Source organism: Nilaparvata lugens, chromosome X (genome assembly GCF_014356525.2).
Source record: "Nilaparvata lugens isolate BPH chromosome X, ASM1435652v1, whole genome shotgun sequence".
NCBI classification, from domain to species: domain Eukaryota; kingdom Metazoa; phylum Arthropoda; class Insecta; order Hemiptera; family Delphacidae; genus Nilaparvata; species Nilaparvata lugens.
In genome coordinates this window covers 66,544,109-66,564,546 of record NC_052518.1, presented here as the reverse complement: position 1 = coordinate 66,564,546, position 20,438 = coordinate 66,544,109, and the positions used below count along the sequence as shown (strand labels likewise).

Sequence of the window (20,438 nt, the reverse complement as noted above, 5' to 3'; positions counted from 1 at the left end):
TCTCCTTTGTTCATTTTCTGAAGGCTCATAATCAGGGTCCATGTCAGTATCGTCAGCTTCAGTGTCTGTATTATGCATAGAAACTTCATCTTCTTCTTCATCAGGACCATTCTGATCACTATCATCATCACTATAAGTTTTTTCATCATTGTTTTTTTCATCTAATTCTAATAAAACCCTATCTATTTCAGCACTGGTATTTAAAATATCATCCATTTTTAAAATCAATCACATTCACTTCATATCAAAACTTAAAACTGTAGAAATATAAATTATATACAATAAAAATCTACTAAACTAATTTTGATATAAAAAGGAAAAAATTACACAAATGGTAACCAGTAGTCCGACATACGACGGAAGTAGCATAAACGTGAAACACGTGATTCAACATGATTGCAATGTGCAGGTCATGAACCTTGACTGGAAAGACGAAGCTACTGTGAGTGACAATGATGTCAAGGTTCCCCCTCCAACAAAAAACCGGTTTTTATAGGGAGCGTAGTCTGACAGACAAAGCGTGACCATTCTAGGGTTAAGGCAGTTTCATGGTAACTATAGACGTTGAGTTCCCCCCGAGTGAAATAGGTCTGAGAATGTGTAAGTATTTTTAGATATGCTAGCTCATTCCAATTATACTTACATATTGTCGGAGAAAACACTTAAAAATTAACGACTGGCGTGTTTGTACAGCAAAAGAGCTCAATTTTTACACATTCATAAACAGTTTGATTGAACTCTTGACTGTCAGTTGGAAACCAAGCATAATATGACCCATTATAGAACTTAGATTATTGTAGAGATTCAATAGTACAGTATATAGCAATAGATTATTAAGCAATAGATGTGGAGAGAGTCATTGGCCTCTCTCTCTCAGGATTCACTAGTATAGCATTAGAGAGAAGGATTCACTTCAATCTGTCAGTATAGCAAAAAGGATTCACTTCAATCTGTCAGCATAGATGTAGAGTGAAGGATTCACTTCAATCTGTCAGTATAGCAAAAAGGATTCACTTCAATCTGTCAGTAAGGGAATTTTTCCCTCTCAAACAGATTTTTTCCCTCATCTACCATTCACTTCAATCTGTCAGTATAGATGTAGAGTGAAGGATTCGCTTCAATCTGTCAGCATAGCATTAGATGTAGAGTGAAGGATTCACTTTAATCTGTCAGCATAGCAAAAAGGATTCGCTTTAATCTGTCAGCATAGCAAAAAGGATTCACTTCAATCTGTCAGTATAGATGTAGAGTGAAGGATTCGCTTCAATCTGTCAGCATAGCATTAGATGTAGAGTGAAGGATTCACTTAATCTCTCTCTTTTCATCCCCCTCATCACCACTGGGCAAGGGGAAGGGGAGAGAGAGAGAGAGAACGATATATCTCTCTCTTTTCATCCCCCTCATCACCACTGGGTCAAGGGGAAGGGGAAATCTATTTTTAGAACACCCCTACCCTGTAGGCGGGGGGAAGGGGAGGCGGGATGGACGAGCGGGGAGAGGGGGGGAGGGGATTTCGAGCAAAAAAGTCAGTCTGAATTCTTGAAATCCATCTACTGGAGTGCACCGGGCTTGGATAGGAATTCATACGAATTTTTCAAATTTTTAGTTTTTGAAGGGAAAGAGTTGATGATTCATCTATTCAATTCAATATTAGAGGCGGGTGAAATTCCAACAAATTGGTCAAGGCTTAAAATATTCTTGCTGTTTAAGAAGGGCTGTAAACTGGATCCCAAGAGTTACAGAGGTATAGCTATTGCGAATTGTATCCTCAAACTTTTCACCGGCATAATAACAGACAGATTGGCACTGTGGACGGATGAATGCGGAATGATGGAGGAGAATCAGTCGGGATTTCATAAACGCCGTTCATGCGTTGACAATATTTTTTTTCTGGACACAATAGTTGAATATTATATGCAATTTAAAAAAAGGAAAGTATACGCAATTTTCATTGATTATAAATCGGCGTTCGACTCCGTCCCTCATGATTGCCTTTGGCAAAAATTGAGAGCACTTGGCATAAGTAGGAAAATTATTAACATCTTTCAACTGACTTTAACTTTGTAACTTGACTTTAGTAGTTGAAAATAGGTCGAAAGGGGTTTATTCTGAGCCAATAGCAATGACTAAAAGCATGTTGCATGGAGACCCTGCCAGCCCCCTCCTCTTCGCCCTCTACACATCTGGTGTACAGTCGTTTTTTAGAGAGAGAGGATTGCATGGCCTGAATCTTGACGGCGACAATGATGTGTTAATGCTGCAATACGCCGATGACATAGTCATTCTGGCTGATAGCACTTCAGATGTGCGAAATAAATTGAAATGTTTAGACCAATACAGTGCAGTAGTAGGTCTCAAGGTGAATGCTAACAAAACCAAAATACTGACTTTCCATAGAGGTCGATTAAGCAAATGTCATAAATCCAGTTTCAAGCTCGGGGAGGAAAAAATAGACATGTGTAGCCAGTATAATTATTTAGGAGTTATATTTCAATCTTCAGGAAGATATACAGAGATGTTAAGACGATCAATAAGTGGGGCTAAAGTGGAATCAACAGTGGCGATTAATGTTTTGTCTAGAGTCAGATCAGAGAAATGGATAGAAAAGATGAAGTTGTTTGATACCGTTGTTATTCCATCCTGCCCATATGGTTCAGAGGTTTGGGTTTTGGGTTATGATGAAGCAATAGAGAAAGCACAGTTATTCTTGTTGAAACGTCTGCTGCTGCTGATCCGGTCGACGCCTAGTTGGAGTGTCACATTGGAGACTGGTAGGCCGAAACTCAAGCCAAATGTCTTTAAAAGATGCCTGTCATGGTTGATCAAAGTTGTAAACATGGCAGAGTCTAGGTACCCTCATGTGTGTTATCGACTTCTATTAAAAACAAACTTCGAAGGTAATTGGATGTCTTATATGAGGAGGGAGTTAAAAACTGTTCAGTTTCGGGATTTATGGACGGAATATGGTAAATATTTGATGCAGTGGATCTGCTGAACAACAGGAATATAATCCTGGAAGCGTATTCGAGGAGGATGATAGAGGAGGATAGATGTAGGTCTGACAATTCTCAAGTGTCTCCTTTGTATAGAATGTTCAATCCTGATTCGGTACTGGGAGAACAGCTTACTTTTCAGCTGCCAATTCGAATGATTAGATGCGTAACACAATTGAGATTATCGGCAAAAAGTACATTCATTCAAGTTAATGGTAACACCTATCAAGTTGACCCACAGGAAATATGTCCCGCTTGTGAATCACACTTAGAAACAATTCTGCATTTTCTTCTTATTTGTCCCGCTTATGAAGACCTCAGGATCCAATACATTGCGCCTCATGTTCATAACATAGTTCAGAACGTTGATAAAATAATGGTTTTATTATCTAATTTCAATGTTGAGAAAATTGAACATGTTTATCAATATACTACTAAGGCACTTGCTAGGAGGGATACTATGGTCTCTGAAATCGTTAGGGCTACATAATCAATAACGATTCTTTTCGATGGAAATATTTAAAAATGGTTATTGTTAATTGAATAGGTTCTTTTTATTGAAAGTCTGTAAACTAATTGAATTTGATAATTTAACTGAAATTGTTAAGTTTTTTGAGTTTAGTGTATTTGTTGAATGTATTAAATTTATTGGATTTGCTGAACTTGATGAATGTATTTTAGTTACTGAGTTGTTTGAATGTGTTGAATCTATTTATATTATTGATTAGGAATTACCTTGTACCTTTTAATGTGAGCTTGTTGAATGTTAGCAATTCATAGTAATATTGTTTATTGATTGTAATGTGGGTACTTCCATTGTGCGTCGTTGTATGCAAATTTATAATTGGATCTTGTTATTAGTTTGATCTGTTGACAAACATTTTGTCCATGTGGTTTAATCTAGTCATTGATAGAATTTGTTATACTCAACTCATTTGTATGGTTATACCGTGTACAAATAAAATGATTTATTATTATTATTTAAAATATCAGCCTACGAATATTTTCCATCAACTAATCAAATCTCTAATCCAGACTTGGATTGCAGCCGGCCATTTTCGATCCAAGCTTGTGACGAAATACAACTTTTGCCAACACACAAAAGTGCCAGCTGCCAGCTCAGCTATTTTTAGTTATCAGGTTATGACGGAAACGGGTATTGAGTTTAAAAAAATTTCTTTCTATGAATTGAAAATTATAATTTAGAAATTGAAAATTGTAGGTGGATGATGAATGTTGTGTACATCACGAGTGAAAATTGCTCTTCTCCTTCGGGGAGAATCTTTCCCTTCAGGAAGAAGAAGCTTCACATTCCCCTCTAGATATAAAAATAACTATTTATTAGGAATTAGGTGTATTCAGTGTACTTAATATTTCTTCCAGGATGAACAATTCTTCTATGAGTTTATGCTCGTGTATTATTGTTTTGATTAATTGCATTTAAGCATTCGTAAGTAAGCGAATGGAGAAAGCAGTGATATCATACCCACCTCCTCATTTTCCTCCTCTTTTTCAATGGCAGTTAATGATTCAGCGTCAGCCAAGTTGTCAACAGCAATAGCCAAAAACACATTTAGTAGAATATCTTGCAATCTGGTTAAGAAAAAACATAAAAATATCAAGCTTCAAACCTAAAAGTATATTCGGATTGATGATTAATCGAACATTTATTGAAAATGAAGGAAAAAAATATGAGTGACGTGATTATATTTTCACTTGAATATATGGTTGACTGGCTGGAATTAAGAAAAATACGCTCAACCGTTTTTGGCAATATTTGCTCACCACTAGATTCAAATCGAAGTTATAAGAAAGTGAGTTGACTACCTGAAAGTGAATTATTTAAGTAATTATCCATTCATCTGTTTTAGAGGATTTAATTTATCAATTAAAATAAATCCCGGTTCCAATATGAATAATGTTTAGGCTACTGAACTACTAAATCATAAGAACTACTCAAACTCTATCTCCTGTACTATACGGTACTCATTAAGCCTAGGCGAATAGTTAGGTGAAAGCCAAAATTCATAAACCGTCTTTCACAATCCAACAAAATTTGAATCTTAGTTGAGAGAAATCAAGCAATAATGATTCAAACATTACTAGAGAGGCACGAAGGCAGATTATGGTATGATGAACTATATAGAAGGATACAATTACCACAGATAAATAAAATGATGAAATATATGCATGCCAATATTCCGACTGAAGCAACTCCACCATAAGCTCGGATTCCATCATACATAACCACATTCCAATCCTCGCCAGTCAAAATCTGAAAACAAATTATAATCATTACTGAGTTAATGGTCATGGATGATTTCCATGTTAAATGCATGATCAGAATAGACTTGGGCAGTTATTAAAAGTATTTGAAAACACTGGAGACATGGAGCACATTCCAAATCGGAAGAGTTATTCAATGCAGTCAAGTCTTATACTGTATATAGACAGCAGTTTAGATCTCCTGATAATTTTGGGTTTCAAAGAAAGTAAACTGGTTAAAACCACTGGTCAGTAGTTCAGAACTCACCTGAAACTGTAGGTCCATTCATCTCTCAAAATCATCATCCTCATTACCCACGCAGAGCTCATTTGGGCACCACCCTCAGTAAATGATTACATCATTATTATATCATTATATAAATTGTCACTATGTATCACATTTCTTTCATACTATTTTTCAATGTTTGAGTCTTATCGTAAACTGATTGGACGTTTTCTGTTTGTTGGGATGAACATATCTGAATTTTACCTCAAATTGAACCTTACCTGGAAGACTGTAAGAAGACTTTGCCAAAAAGTATCGAAATTGCTGCGTGGCTTATTTTGCGTTGGCTCAAAATTGAACTTTCCCCCAAACACTTGCATTCCCAGCAGAGCAAATATAACAATGAAAAGAAACAGCAACAGTAATAAGGAAGCAATCGATTGAATTGAATTCAGTAATGAAGCTACTAAATTGGACAGAGATCGCCAATACCTGAAATCAACAGAAATTCATCAGTTTCATTAAAAGTTATCAGTTTCCAAATATAGGAAGACAATCGTGTAAAGGTGCGTACAGATATATGCTCCTCGAACACGCTCCCATCATCAACGTTACACGATACACAATTGCGCCGCTCTTGTCTTTGTCTTTGTCTTATTGTTCACTTCAATACTACACAAACTAACCTCACAAATGTGCAACATCAATCCAAAAAGGTTATGTCTGTCAATGTTTCAAAATGTGAAAAGTTTGGTTGGGAGTTCGGTTTTTCTTTTAAATGCTAATATACTGGTATTATTAAAAATGTTTTTGACGTGACAACGTTTTATAAATTGGTTTGCCGGGAGACACTTCAAGAAACTGCGTTACGTTCCCACGTTATGCGCTCACAATGAGAGCGAGTGAGAGCGTTCGTTTCGGTTCACGGTCGTCTGGAAAGAGCACGAATAGGAGCAGTGGCGAGCAATGCCGCACCAACCCGAAGGCATTCACCTGGAGAGAGAGTGAAACGGAGCAGTCAACCTGCGCAGGCGCCGCAAGCAATCTCCTGCGACTGCGCCACTAATTCAAAATGTCAAGTCAATGGTTGTCTCTCTCGCTCTTAGTTGGGCGCGGGCTAACCATGCCCGAGTGGAAGGGACGCGTGCCTCTCACTCACTCTCATTGTGAGTTATTATTTCATCCTTCTTCCTACTATCTTCTTCCTACGAATGAATATTCACATTAAAATTATTTTACCACTCAAAGTCGTTGTCACGTAAAACTTTCGCCTGTATACCGACTTTTTTATAATTGATTCTATGCTATTTAATTTCGATGATTTACAAATTAATTATTAGAAATGTCTGATAATTTCATATTTCAACACGGATAATATCTAAACTGATCCAAAGATAACGTTAACCGCGCATGCGCAGCTATTGATTGGTTCGAACTTGCCAAGGTCGCGCTCTGTTACGCGCTCGTTCTTACGCTCGACCTGCTATCATCTCGCGATCTGCTGCGTTTTATAAATAGTCTGTACGCACCTTTGAATAGTTCGTTCGATTGATAATCCTCCTCAGTATATTTTGGGTGAATAAGATTTTTGTTCAAAACGTTTGTAAATATCATTATTTTTATCGTAGGTAATACAGAGGATGTGATGTTGCCAAAATGATAATACTGAATTTGAAACGCAAACTAGTTCGAATCACCATTAAGAATATTTGATAATATCTCTCCGAGTAGACTGGAGTTGTATAACAGAGTAAGAGCATGTCGGAATAATAAATTTATTCAATGATTTCGATTCAGATTGAATACTTCTCATAACTCATAACAAATTTGAATTTATTCGAACAGAAAATAGATACTAGTTCCGGCTGCTCCGGCAAATTTTCAAGAGAATCGTTTTCATTCACACGTAACAGTTCAGTGCAAGACATTTCGAGATAATCAACATTTTTAGAAAAAAAAATTCAGCCATGTCACTCGATATTATTATTATTATATTTTAGAAAAAAATAATCGCTGAAGTGTAAAAGGTTTAATGTCTAAGTTCTAAATGTCTTAAATGTTTAAGGTCTAATTCGTAGAGAAATTCAAAATAGAATTCCCTACAATAATGAGCTTTTACTCACTTGGTAACTTTGAATACTCTCAAGAGTCGTACACATCGGAGTACAGAAACACCTAGAGGTGGCATAATATCAGTTCTTGTTAAAAACATTTCACCAATACTTCCAATAACGACGAAACAGTCGAATCGATTGAAAAGGGAGACGAAATAGCCCTGAAAGAATTCAAGGTAATATAAATCTTATACAAATAATATCAATTTGAGAAAAATATTATGTTATAAAATTTACAGAATTGATTCGACAGATTTATAGCCAATTCATAATTCAGCACAGAATACTCAGGTTGTACCTGAATCTTTAAAAGTTTATGACATTTTAATGAAAGGTAATAAAAAGAAATATGTAACTTGATTCAAACTGTGTTGATTCATAATTATAGCCTCTGGACTGAGATATTTCATTTATATAAGGTTTCCAATCGAATAGTGAGAGTCAAATTTAATTACTGGAGACATGCGCATTATTAAGAAATTTCAATAAATCATCTTAATCAATAATAATCATTATTGAGAAATCTTACTCTTTTCGAATAATCATCACAAGCTTAAAACTCATTATTCAAATTCATTATTGCATATTTGAGGTGTTTTGCATACTAATTACGTATAATCCTAATATCAGCTCTAAATTGAAGGTCTCTTTACCACTTGGTTAAACACTGTTCCTTAACACTGGTTACGTACAACACTGGTTAACATAATCAACACTGGTTTTTCAATATTGCAGTTTAATAATTTCAAAATTTTGATTAATTGAATAACTTTATTGGAAGCTAGCCATTATTCAAAACTATGGAAATGTTTGAGACATTAAAAGGTCATGAGGTCTTGGTAGAAGTCTTGAGGTCTTAGATAAAATTCTTGTATGGATGGATTTTAGAATCATGCAGAGCTTCGTTCTGCACAGGGATAGTTAAGTATGAATTATTTTGAGTTGCACTCACCTGAAATCCCAAGCTATACATTTTTAATAACATTTCCATAGTAAATAGAGCGACGAAGAACATATTTGTATGTTCTGCAAAATAAAAAGGAAAATTGACATACAATTTGTGTATAATGACAGTATTTCATAAATATAAAATATATATACATGTGTTTATATTTATATATACATATATGTATATGAATCGCTCAAAACCGATCAGGCAACGATATGGAGCTAGAAAAAGATAGCGCTATCTGCTTCGTCTAACGATAGACAAGGATAGCAACATCAGTGTCAATCAATTACCTTGAACATGGATGAACAGTTAATACAACATTAGATATACCGGAATCAGCTACCCTCTATAGAAGGCAGTGACAAGGCCGAGAATCGGCACCGCTGTTCTTCTATCATTTTCTACTGCCATTATAACGTGAGCCTCATTGTAGATGTTTCTACAAAGTTATTCAAAGATTGCTAGGCAGAAAAGTTATACGGAGTTTGACTATTACATGATTGTTTATAAATGTGAAAGCATGTAAAATATAGTAACAACAAACTCAGGCTTGTTTTTATTTTATCTGAGAATATAACAAATATTTATAATGATCTTACTTCGCACATTAATGAATAATTGACGAAAGATTTTCATTTACTTTAGAAAATCGATTTTTAATGTCAATTATAATATAAATAATCTCAATAACTTAAACTGTACAAATATGAACATTCAATGATAGTTTGATAAACAACATTAGTAAATTATTAACAAGTCATATGGTTCATATGATTAGAAAGAAGAAGCGTGAGTGTAGAGCAACCAGCTTCTTACATCTCCCCCCCTTGAACGAGAAACTTCCTCGAAGGTGTCAATTTGCTTGAGTGACAGATGATTGGTTCACTCCCATTGATTCCGCAGGCCACTTCATACATTGAGTTTGATATTCTTCTTATAATGGGGAACGGTCCACTTCTAACTTCATCTAATTTATTTCTATTCAACTTGTTCCCTTTTTCTATATACACTAGTTCTTTTTCCTTGAAACCATATATTCTTCTGTTCTTATCACATCTCAGTTTGTTCCGTTTGTGGTTTAAATTGGAATTTTTTATTGCATCTTCTCTGTCTATTTGTAAGTTTCGTTTTTTCCTCAGTTGTGATGGTATTATTTCCAAATCCTCTCCCAATAGCAGATATCTTGGTGTAAATTTAGTAGTGCTATGGATTGTCTTGTTGTATTCTGATGTGCAACTTTCCGCTATTTTCGACCACGTCTGCGTTCTTCCTTCTGGACTATTCACTTTGCATCTAATACGATTCACCAATGTCTGGTTTAGCCGCTCATTAAGACCATTTGATTGTGGGCAATCTACCGATGTGAACACAATTGTAACACCTTTTTCGAGTAGGTAATCTCTAAACTTTTTTGATTTGATAGACGCATATTGATCAGCTAATAGGATCTTGACAGAATGGTTTTGTAAGATAGGATCTAGCAAACGAATGTATTCTTTAGTAGTTTGACCGCTAGAGCTTGAAGTGAATGCATATCTAGAGAAGTGATCGACCAATATGTGTAGGTATCGTTTTGTTGAGTTGTTTCCACCAAACCCTCCAACAGTATCTATCGACATGATCTCATACGGTTCACTAGCTGGACCCAATTGTGAAAGTAATCCTATTGAGCGACCTCTTCTTGTTTTATTCTTCTTACATATATGACACGAATCACAATAGCGCTTGACCATTTCATCCATGTTGGAAAAGTAGTAATGTGGACGTATGTGTAATAGTGTGTGGTGAGTTCCGATATGTCCTAGTTGAAAATGAATTTTCTCAATCAATTCTTTACCCTTTTCTTGAGAAAGGAAGATTCTTTTGTTTCCTTTCATACATTTGTAGAATATTTCCTCTTTATATTCAACATTCCTATTATTCATTATTGCTTCTTTGTTTTTTTCTTGATCGTCTTTTATTTCTTGTATAGATATCAAATTCACAACTGTTAAAATGTCTTCATTTCCTTCAAAGTGCTCTAAAACTGGATTTCTTGATAAAGTATCTGCTTCAACATTTCCTTTTCCTGGGCTATATATCAATGTGAAATCATTGCGATAGGTAGTATACAAGATCTCCCAATTCTTCATCGGTTCGTGCTTTCACTCTAAGATTCTCCAATGGTTTGTGGTCTGTGATCACTGTAAACTTCCGTCCTATCAATCAATATTGCCAATACATAATTGTCTCTTTTATAGCCATACATTCCAGATAAATAGATTTTTTCTTCTTTTGAGCAGGGCTCAGTTTTTTTGAAAAATATGCTACTGGATGAAGCTCATTATTTTCTTTTGGTTGTTTCAGTACAGCTCCAAATCCCTCTCCACTGGCATCGGTGAAAATGAATACTGGTTTTTCATAATCATAAATTTGTAATACGGGACTAGAACATAAGTATTTCTTCACGTTTTGGAAAGCTTTATCACATGTCTCTGACCAGATAAAAGGTATGTCCTTCCTCAGTAGATTGTGTAAAGGTTCTAGAACTTTCACTGCATTCTCTATGTATTTATAATAGAAATTTATTTTCCCCAAAAACTGGCGTACATTCTTCTTGGTTTTCGGTTGTGGGAAATTTTCAATTGCTTTGAGATTGTCATTGAGTGGACGGACTGAGTTATTTTCAATGTATTTGAATGAATATGCATATCTCACATTTGACCAGCCTTTATTAGAAAAAGTTTGGAGAAATGTTTTTGACCACAAATTCCAATTTTTCAATCCTAATTTATATTTGTTGGAAGTATACCAATCTTCAGAACTCCCTTCTAAAAATAGTCTTAAACATGTTATTTTTTCTTCATCGTTGTGGATATTGTAACGGATACATTCTTTCTCAAAATCTTCCAGCCAGAATTTTGCATTTTGTCCAATTTTCCCCGAGAATTTTTCCAAAACAAATTTCCTATCAATATCAATTGAAAATTCACTCTTACCTTTTTTCGGCATGTTGAACAAAAAAATCGATTTATAATGATTTATATTATAATTGACATTAAAAATCGATTTATAATGATCTTACTTCGCACATTAATGAATAATTGACGAAAGATTTTCATTTACTTTAGAAAATCGATTTTTAATGTCAATTATAATATAAATAATCTCAATAACTTAAACTGTACAAATATGAACATTCAATGATAGTTTGATAAACAACATTAGTAAATTATTAACAAGTCATATGGTTCATATGATTAGAAAGAAGAAGCGTGAATGTAGAGCAACCAGCTTCTTACATATTTTTAGTTGCCGGCTGTAGCTCTGCATAAGGCCACTTTCACACAAGTCATATTATACGGTTCTGTTCGGTTCGGTTAGTTTTTGATCGCTGCCAAAAACGAGTAGAGACATTCATACATACTTGGTTCTCACAGGTTTCTTAGAAGATTTTGTTGGGGACATATGCTCCACTCGCCTCTTCCATGATGAATAACGATCATCAATATAGAGGAATCAAGTTGTTGTCTTGTGGATTAGTTGTTTTATATACTACATTTTATATATTATATTATATTCATAGATTACATTTTTCTACTATTAGAATTATTATTATTATTATTATTATTATTAGCCGTCAAGCTCCCAGATGGAAGACGCTGAGCAAAATTTGGTTCATTTTTTGTTTTTCTTGTTCTTTTTATCAATCCACCAGTTTTTCATTTTCAGTGAGAACTCCGCTTTCCTTGCTTCACTCCATTTTGTTCCCACTCTTGGCACAGTCATCTCTGGTTTAACTTCCCATTTTTCAACCTTTTCTCTGAAACTGTTCCTGTTGTATATTTCATCATTGTTAATGTTAGCAAGTATTAAGTCCTTCTTGACGTTTTTCATCCATGCACCTCCATTACTAAGGGTTGCTACATATGTTACTATTCTTTTTGTAAGTCTGTGATCTGGAAGCCTCATTATGTGACCATAAAATTTAAGGCGCCTTTTCCTGATGTCTGCTTCTATGTTAGAGTATTCTTCAACTTTGGCTGTTTTCTGTAGTCTATAACCATCTTCGGTCTTTCTTGGTCCAAGTATTTTTCTAATTATCTTCCTTTCTTCTTTTTTCAAATTTTCAGTATCTGTTTTTCTGCTAAGTGTTAGGGTCTCGCTGGCATACAACATTGTTGGCTTGATTACTGCGTTATAATGTTTGATTTTGGTATTGATAGACATACATCTCTTATTATAAATATATTGCACTAGCCCTAGGCCTTTACGAGCTTTCTGTATCCTTTCATTTTGTGCATGTTTTATTATTATTAATATGAATTATTATTATTTTATATTTTTTACAATTTTTGTCCATCAGGACTATATGGTTTAGATTGCACTGCAGAAATCATTCGATCAATATCAACATCTGGGAAACTTCCGAACAACTCAATTGGATTTCAAAACTCGCTATCAGGTTGAAACAGGAACTGAAAGGAGCTTGTTGGAGAGACTTTATTTTATGTTTGCTGTTTCCTAGCAATCTGTTGAGACCAATTCGTGTCGTGGGGGAGTTCGGTGCAGTGCGGATTTTATTCGGTACCAAATTCAAAACTAATTACCGTTTCACACTATTGTCGGAATCGACCGAGAACCGCACCGAACGGAACCGTATACATGTGATAAAGCTTTAGGGGCAGATTAGACAACTTGCCTAACAGACTCAGGCAATTCATGCCTGAGTTTCAGGGACAGCTTATGCAACAAGTCTAACAGACTTAGGCAACTCATGCCTCAGTATTAGGGACAGATGAGGCAACTAGCCTGACAGACAGCAGCTTATGTTTGCCAAGGAATCAATGCAGGAAATTAATGATTCACTCCGCTTGACACTATTTCTTGATTTCACATAAATTGTTTTGGGCTGATACAGCCTGAAGCCGATGACTTTGCCATCGCATGTAATGTAGCCTGACTGCAAGCTACAGTCTGTATCCAATGTCTTATAATTGAATCTCAGAGTGCATTCAATACATAATACCATTATTATGTATGTGAAACACATATAAATATTATATATTTCAAAAAACCAGTACAATATAAAATAACGAAAATCCACACAAATAACTGAATACATAAAATACATAAATACATAAATTACAGTTGATAAAATATTGACAATGAGTGGATTTCAAATAATTTGTGCGATTAGTTATTGTGTTAGTGACAAGTTGATAGTTTTATGTAATTTGACTATGAAGATATCTCATATCATGATACAACCATGGACATGATATCCATGAGAAACAACAGGATAAGTAGTTCACGTTACCGTAAGGCTAGTCTACTGTATAATTGTTTATGAACAAAGTTGAGGGCAGAATCATCATATGCATACGTAAAGACGTTACCATACAAGATCATACAATATTTTTTATCATATATATATATATATATTATATATATATATATAATATATATATATATATATATATATATATATATATATATGTCAATCTGAATCCCTTAGAGGTCTAATCAACTTTGATTTGATTGATGGCGGATCGTTTCTCACTTCTTCGATAAGTAGTTGAATTCCGTGAACAGCTGTTTCCCAGATTTATATGCTATTTGGAGAATAGATTATTTTAAACAAGTATGACGAAATTTTACCTTGGAATTGATCCAACCATTCAGGCTGCTGATAGTGTTCAGTTGCTAAAACGCCTGTATTTAAAAATACTAATAATATGATAAGCCAATAGAAAGCTTGCGATTTGACAGCTTTCCTACATCCTCTTCTTAATCTCCTATTTACTCTGCAAAAGAGTAATAGCATAGTAATTGTTAGTAAATTCTACTCAAATAACTTGATCATTCAAATTTCAATAATATCAATTCATAGATGGATCAAATGTAGAAATGAAATCAATTATTGATTAACTAGTGAGCTCCTTGCTTGAGAACTCTCTCAAAATGTCTCTCAGATTCTGTTAGCTCTTTTATTGAAAGCGGTGGAAAGTCAAGAAAAGTTATAATGAATTATTAATTTCATGCAATTGATAATCCAGCTGACAGCACATTTGTGATTTGTAATGATATTCATATTATGCACCTTCAATGTTATCCTGTTCTTTCCTAAAAGAAGAAGAAGGAGCGAGTCAAATTTGTTGGCTAACGAACTTAATCTGTAAAATGGTTGAAATATTTTGTGTTGAAAGTTGATTGATGAAAGCAATCGGATGTTATCGTCGAGCATACATACATAAAAAAAAAACATTCCTTAGCGACGACTCGAGACGAGACTACTAGAGTCGTCGTGGCTCGTGGTTGGAACACATAACCAATAAATTGATGATTCATTAGATATAAATCGTAGAAGCAATATAGTATCCAACAGTTCTAACTCATCTGCCGAATACGGTTCATACAACATAGAAATCAAATGAATGTATGGGTTATGTGTTTTGACCGTGTCGACTCTGGCTACGCGGCTCCAGCTAAGACACACTTGTCCTGTCGTTAGTGGCCGGCCTAAGAAATTTCACCTCTAGGAGGTTTTCCACGGAGAACGAATGGATTTATGAAGAAGAAAATCTATTAGGAGCTCATTATATAGCTGAAATTTAGAAGAAACAATATAAACATAGATTTAGAGAGGCTTTGATAGCAAGATACTCAGGATCAAAGATTTCGTCTATTGAAAAAAGTAAATTCTTCCAAATGAGACTTTGATTGAATAATTATCATGGACAAATAATATCAATGCATACAGTTGTCATCGTTAGCATTAGAATGTATTGAAGGGAGAAAATTACTGAACTCGAACAAATATGATAAAATTCCTTCTCTCAACCCTCCAGTAACTGTACAATTTTTCTTATCTTTTGTAACAGGACAAAACACAGATTCAAACCTCCCTTACCATAGAGCGTTACGTATTTCAAGGATACTCCACAACGATTTGATAACTCACCTATCGAAGTCTTTCTTCTTTTTTCTCCACCACGGTTCCTGCATCTCGGTTTCATCACCTTCCAGCCTATCAGCTGATTCTGTTTCGCCATTCTTTTCTGAAAAATATATTAGAATAATAACATGATTCCATATATCGGCGATGCAGCTTTATATTTTATAGATTTGATATAAAAAATGAGACTGATTAATTATGTATCTCCAAAATTTGTAATTATTATCCAATATCAAAACAAAATTTTGACAGATTAAACACTATTTGGCACAAAACTGAAGCAGCAAAAAATAAAAGTCCATAAGAATTATTTTATGAAAAATATTCAAATTCGATGAGAACAGATGAAAGATTAATTAATTTTCATTGTTCTGGGTAGTTGTTTTTACTTTCCTTGCCCTACTACCATAGGTAAGGAAAGTATTGCTTTCCAAAAAAAATTAAGGTACCCAAATTTCAAGTTTTCTATACGTTTCAAGGTCCCCTGAGTCCAAAAACATGATTTTTGGGTGTTGGTCTGTGTGTGTGTGTGTGTGTGTGTGTGTGTGTGTGTGTGTGTGTGTGTGGTGTGTGTGTGTGTGTGTGTATGTGTGTATGTGTGTATGTGTGTATGTCTGTGAACACGATAACTCCATTCCTAATCAACCGATTGACTTGAAATTTTAAACTTAAGGTCCTTATACAATGAGGACCCGACAATAAGAAATTCAATAAAATTCAATTCAAGATGGCGGAAAAAATGGCGGATAATTACTGAAAAACCATGTTTTTCACGATTTTCTCAAAAATTACTTGACTGATTTATTTCAAATTCATACTCTGTATAGTTATTTGTCAGCTCCAACAACTGGCATGAGTCTCCTTTTTGGGAAACTAATGGGGGGTTCACCCCATCCTTCAGAAATGGACTTTGTAACCTCCTTCTCGTGCATGAGGTAGGTAGGTAGAGCAGTCTATAAAAATAACACATAGTCGAGACATTTCATCTGTAGAACAGCTGTTTTGACGACTTTTAAAAAATCATCGGATTTCACAATTTACACAAAGGAAAAATTACTCTGAAAACAATTTATTATATACACACATATACAGTAGTCTGATCGTAGTTTCAAATAATTATGTTGCCGCCAATCGTCATTATGTTATTTCTCTAAATTATTGTCGTTTAAGAATGAGGCTCCCAGTTCAATGAGCAAGGAAAGTTGTGTGAGTGTACCACACCAGATTTTTTGTAGTTGATAAGTGTTTATTGTTTCAATCTTAGCTATTTTTCAATTGTGTCTCATGATATGTCTGAAGTTTGAATGCATTGCCCACTAGAAGCGTGTTTTGTCTAAGGAAGCCAATGGCAGAATCTAGCTTTGATAGGTCAACCACTCATTTCTGAGAAATATATTAGAATTATAACATGTTTACTGCATGTATCGGTGATGCAGATTTATATTTTAAAGATTCGATGTAAAGATAAGAAACTAATTAACTACGTATAGCCAATGTTCATATACACTCTATATTCTGCTGCTCGATGAGCTTTCAGTTTACTAGATAATTATATTGATAATGGCATTGAAACCAAAACTGGCATCCAACATATCTCTCAATAAATAAGTGGTAGTGACAATAATTTCAAGTCGATTTATTTGATAAGTGTCCATATCATAACCTCTACTGCTACAAAAGGAAAGTAACATTTTATTTGTATCATTCAATCAGAATAATTTTGTATGAGATTACAATATTCCGGTTGAAATTGTAATGACTGAAGATCAGAACACGAAATTATTTGGAGACTTTTGACAGTATCTCTATGAAATTATCTACATCTAACACATTACATTGTTAACTTGAATATTGGAATAAATTAACCTTTAAATATAACACCTACAAGAATGATACACTATTAAGGTGTGGTATACCCCAACTCATTAAATCAAATCAAATCATTTTTTATTTTGAAAAAAAGACAACTCAGTGAAATAAAGATATAAACTTCTATACAGGTAGTTCCTGTCAAAACGAAAATACTACCTGCTGAATTATTATCAATTTGTATGCAAGTAGGAGGTTATTATTTATCATAAATTTTGATAGTATTCGAAATTTCTTTCTAGAGATCTTCTCTTTGTTATATTTTGATGACCTGATACCACTTCTAGTTAGAAAAACATCCTTTTATAAGTTTTTACTTGGGTGATGTACGGTAGGTTAGCATTCTCAAATTTTGATGGAAAACGCATGGATTAAGAGCATTCAATTTGTACGATCAGTGACATACCTTCAAGTACGATAAATGGATATTCAAATGCGAGCTAATACTACTAAGTGTGTTATGTTGTGCTCTTATATTATATCTTGAATGATGAGTATTGGTTTCTCAGTCCAAACTTCCCACAAAGACCAAAGTTATTTTTGGAACGTACGTTTTCCATCCTGATTGAGCATATGATCTTCTCCTTCCGGCTCGATATCTTCAGCTTGTGTGATCCAATCAAGGTAGCCTCGAAGGTCTTCTTCAATTTGCTGCTTTTCTCTTAATTTGTGGAAATCACCCCTCGCTTTTGCCTTCTCTCTTTCTTTGGAAAATTCTCTGCAAAAGAAAAAATTGATCAAATTTCTGAAGCGTCATCAAATGGAAGTGTGAGAAACAAAACTACCTATATACCAAATCTACTATTCTGAATGCTTATTGTACTCATTGTTTATAACTTCATTTTCTACATCTGCAATTATTTGGGAATCTCCTTCAAGTTCATAATTCTATTGAAGCGTGATGCTATACAGTGAGTAAACAGATATTAAATTGTATTCAAACTTAGCTAGGTCATCGAATAAAGAAGTGTTTCTAAAGGTTCGTACAGACTTTCGCTCTGCTCCGCAATCGAATGTCATTCGAGCAGACAGATTGATGATCGCAGGTGGAGCAAGAGTGGAACGCGAGAATAGCGTGTAACAGAGCTCGAGCTTGGCAAATTCCTAGGGCGAACCGCAACCAATAGTTGCGCATGTGCGCATTTTTGTAGGATCAGTTACGAAAAGTACGATCTCTGTGTTAGCATATAAAATCATCAAAATAATTAATTAATTATTAAATCATTGAAATTAAATCATGTAAAATTATAAAAACATTCTTATAATAGGTACCAGCATATTACAGTTTAGAAAAAAGAAGCCAAACACCCTCTACCACGCCTTTCACCTTCCAAAACATTGTCAGACCTTTTTTGTAATAAAACATCAACATAGATGCAACAAACATAATATTATCATCAATTTATTATATATAAACATAATGTATTATTATGCTACCCAGAAATCCCCGGGTCAGAATATTTTATTTCGTTTTGTCACCCGCCTGATCAGATGGATTGAACGTTTCACATTGGTGAGGTTAGGCTGTAGCAGTCAACAATAGGTACGACAAGCGCGCGATCATCCTTCGAACCTATTTCGAACCTCTAGCGATCCCTTGCGTAACATCTCGCGCAACGTTCATGATCGGAGCAAGTGCGGAGCGTGTTCGAGGCGCGTATATCTGTACGCACTTTATCACATGCTATGCTAATGGCAACAAGTTACAACACAACCATTTTTTTAGCCCAACGTGATATGGCAATGCTGTAATATCTGATCAATTTTGTTGACTGGCTAGATGTATAGAAATTATTCTCAATAATATTCCAACCTTTTCTTTTGCTCTTTAGTTCTTTTAAGTAGCTGTTAACGCTAATATACGAGTGACCAGTTGCTGAACTTCATGATCTTTAATCAACCATTGCAATGAGAGTGGCAAACTCTACAAATAAACATTTCTGAAGAGTCGTATTAAAATTTCCAATTGGAAGCTTCACGTTCGATAATGAATAAATAATAATTATTAATGAAACTGAAAAGACGCAAAGTCTACTGTTAGCAGAAGTATAATAATCAATACGTGATCATTATGTTCTCATGTAAAAATTGTAATCATCAAGCTAAAGCATCAAGCATTTCTCCCTCCACAGTTTGTAGCGTAGACACAGATGGATATCCTGCGCTCAATTGGATGCGCCGTGTCATTTTGCTTCATGTTCTTGTGATGAACACATCTCTGTAACATACACAAACCAATATACCTGCTGACCAGTTCACTTCTTGGAACATTGCCAGCAATAGATGGAGGGGAGTGTTGCCACGTCGCGTTACAAAGCTCTCTCACTCAGACACAAAAGAAGGAGAATGCTGCTAGGTAGTGGGAGTGATTAGTGGAGGATAGAGCATTGGACCTCTCCGTCTTCGAGAAAGAGCCGTGTTAAAAGTAATTTATCTGGCACTTTAATTTAAGAATATTGTTCAATCTTGAAGACATCCAGTTCAGGAGCTGTCTAAATGGATTGTATCTGGATTATACTATGATAATAATACTTATATAATTTATTACTAATATATATTTCAAAAATCATTATCTTGTGAATGATAACTGTATCAACATTATTTATTAGAATTATAAATTGCACATTCTATAAAATTATTTTATACGCGACTTTAGTACTCACCCGCTTAGAACACCAAGAATTAGATTCATCACAAAAAAGGCACCCAAGATAACCATCGAAATGAAATATATCCATTGCCAAGTATTTCCCAGAGCATCTTCTATCTGTAACAATGAATCAATCTATTATAGAAATCAATCTACTGAGGTTACAATGATTGTTACAATTAACTCTAACATTCTACGAATGATCACATGGTTCTAATATTCCTAAATGAACTCTCAGTCTGCTAGCAGAAAATTTAGTTGTGTAGACCAAGCAGAACACTGGAGAAGAGAGATGCGAAAGCACGATTATTGGTAGATAAGATTAAAAGGAAAAAACAGTCACTGGTACATTATACAGTTGAATGTTGACCAAAGGCGTAACTCGCAGATCAATATATCAAACCAATTTGAAGATATTCACATTGGAATATA

General features: G+C 34.6%; 1 protein-coding gene across 14 annotated transcripts in view; it reads right to left on the bottom strand.

Moving 5' to 3' along the window:
- Positions 1–20,142, bottom strand: part of LOC111044977 (voltage-dependent calcium channel type D subunit alpha-1) — a 210,143-nt gene extending 190,001 nt beyond the window's left edge. For 9 of the 14 annotated variants that reach the window (XR_005572980.1, XM_039441464.1, XM_039441465.1 and 6 more), the window contains exons 1-9: positions 20,020–20,142; positions 17,908–18,074; positions 15,494–15,590; positions 14,191–14,336; positions 8,551–8,624; positions 7,608–7,759; positions 5,766–5,976; positions 5,148–5,268; positions 4,484–4,578 (exon numbers count right to left, since the gene is read on the bottom strand). Coding sequence is in view for 13 of the 14 variants with exons in the window: in XM_039441464.1 (XP_039297398.1) it covers positions 4,484–4,578; positions 5,148–5,268; positions 5,766–5,976; positions 7,608–7,759; positions 8,551–8,624; positions 14,191–14,336; positions 15,494–15,590; positions 17,908–18,074; positions 20,020–20,075 (1,119 nt within the window). In the remaining variant the exon portion in view is untranslated. The remainder of the gene's footprint in view (positions 1–4,483; positions 4,579–5,147; positions 5,269–5,765; positions 5,977–7,607; positions 7,760–8,550; positions 8,625–14,190; positions 14,337–15,493; positions 15,591–17,907; positions 18,075–20,019) is intronic. The other 5 variants (XM_039441474.1, XM_039441477.1, XM_039441469.1 and 2 more) reach the window with 1 other exon arrangement.
- Between the last annotated feature and the right edge of the window lie 296 nt (positions 20,143–20,438).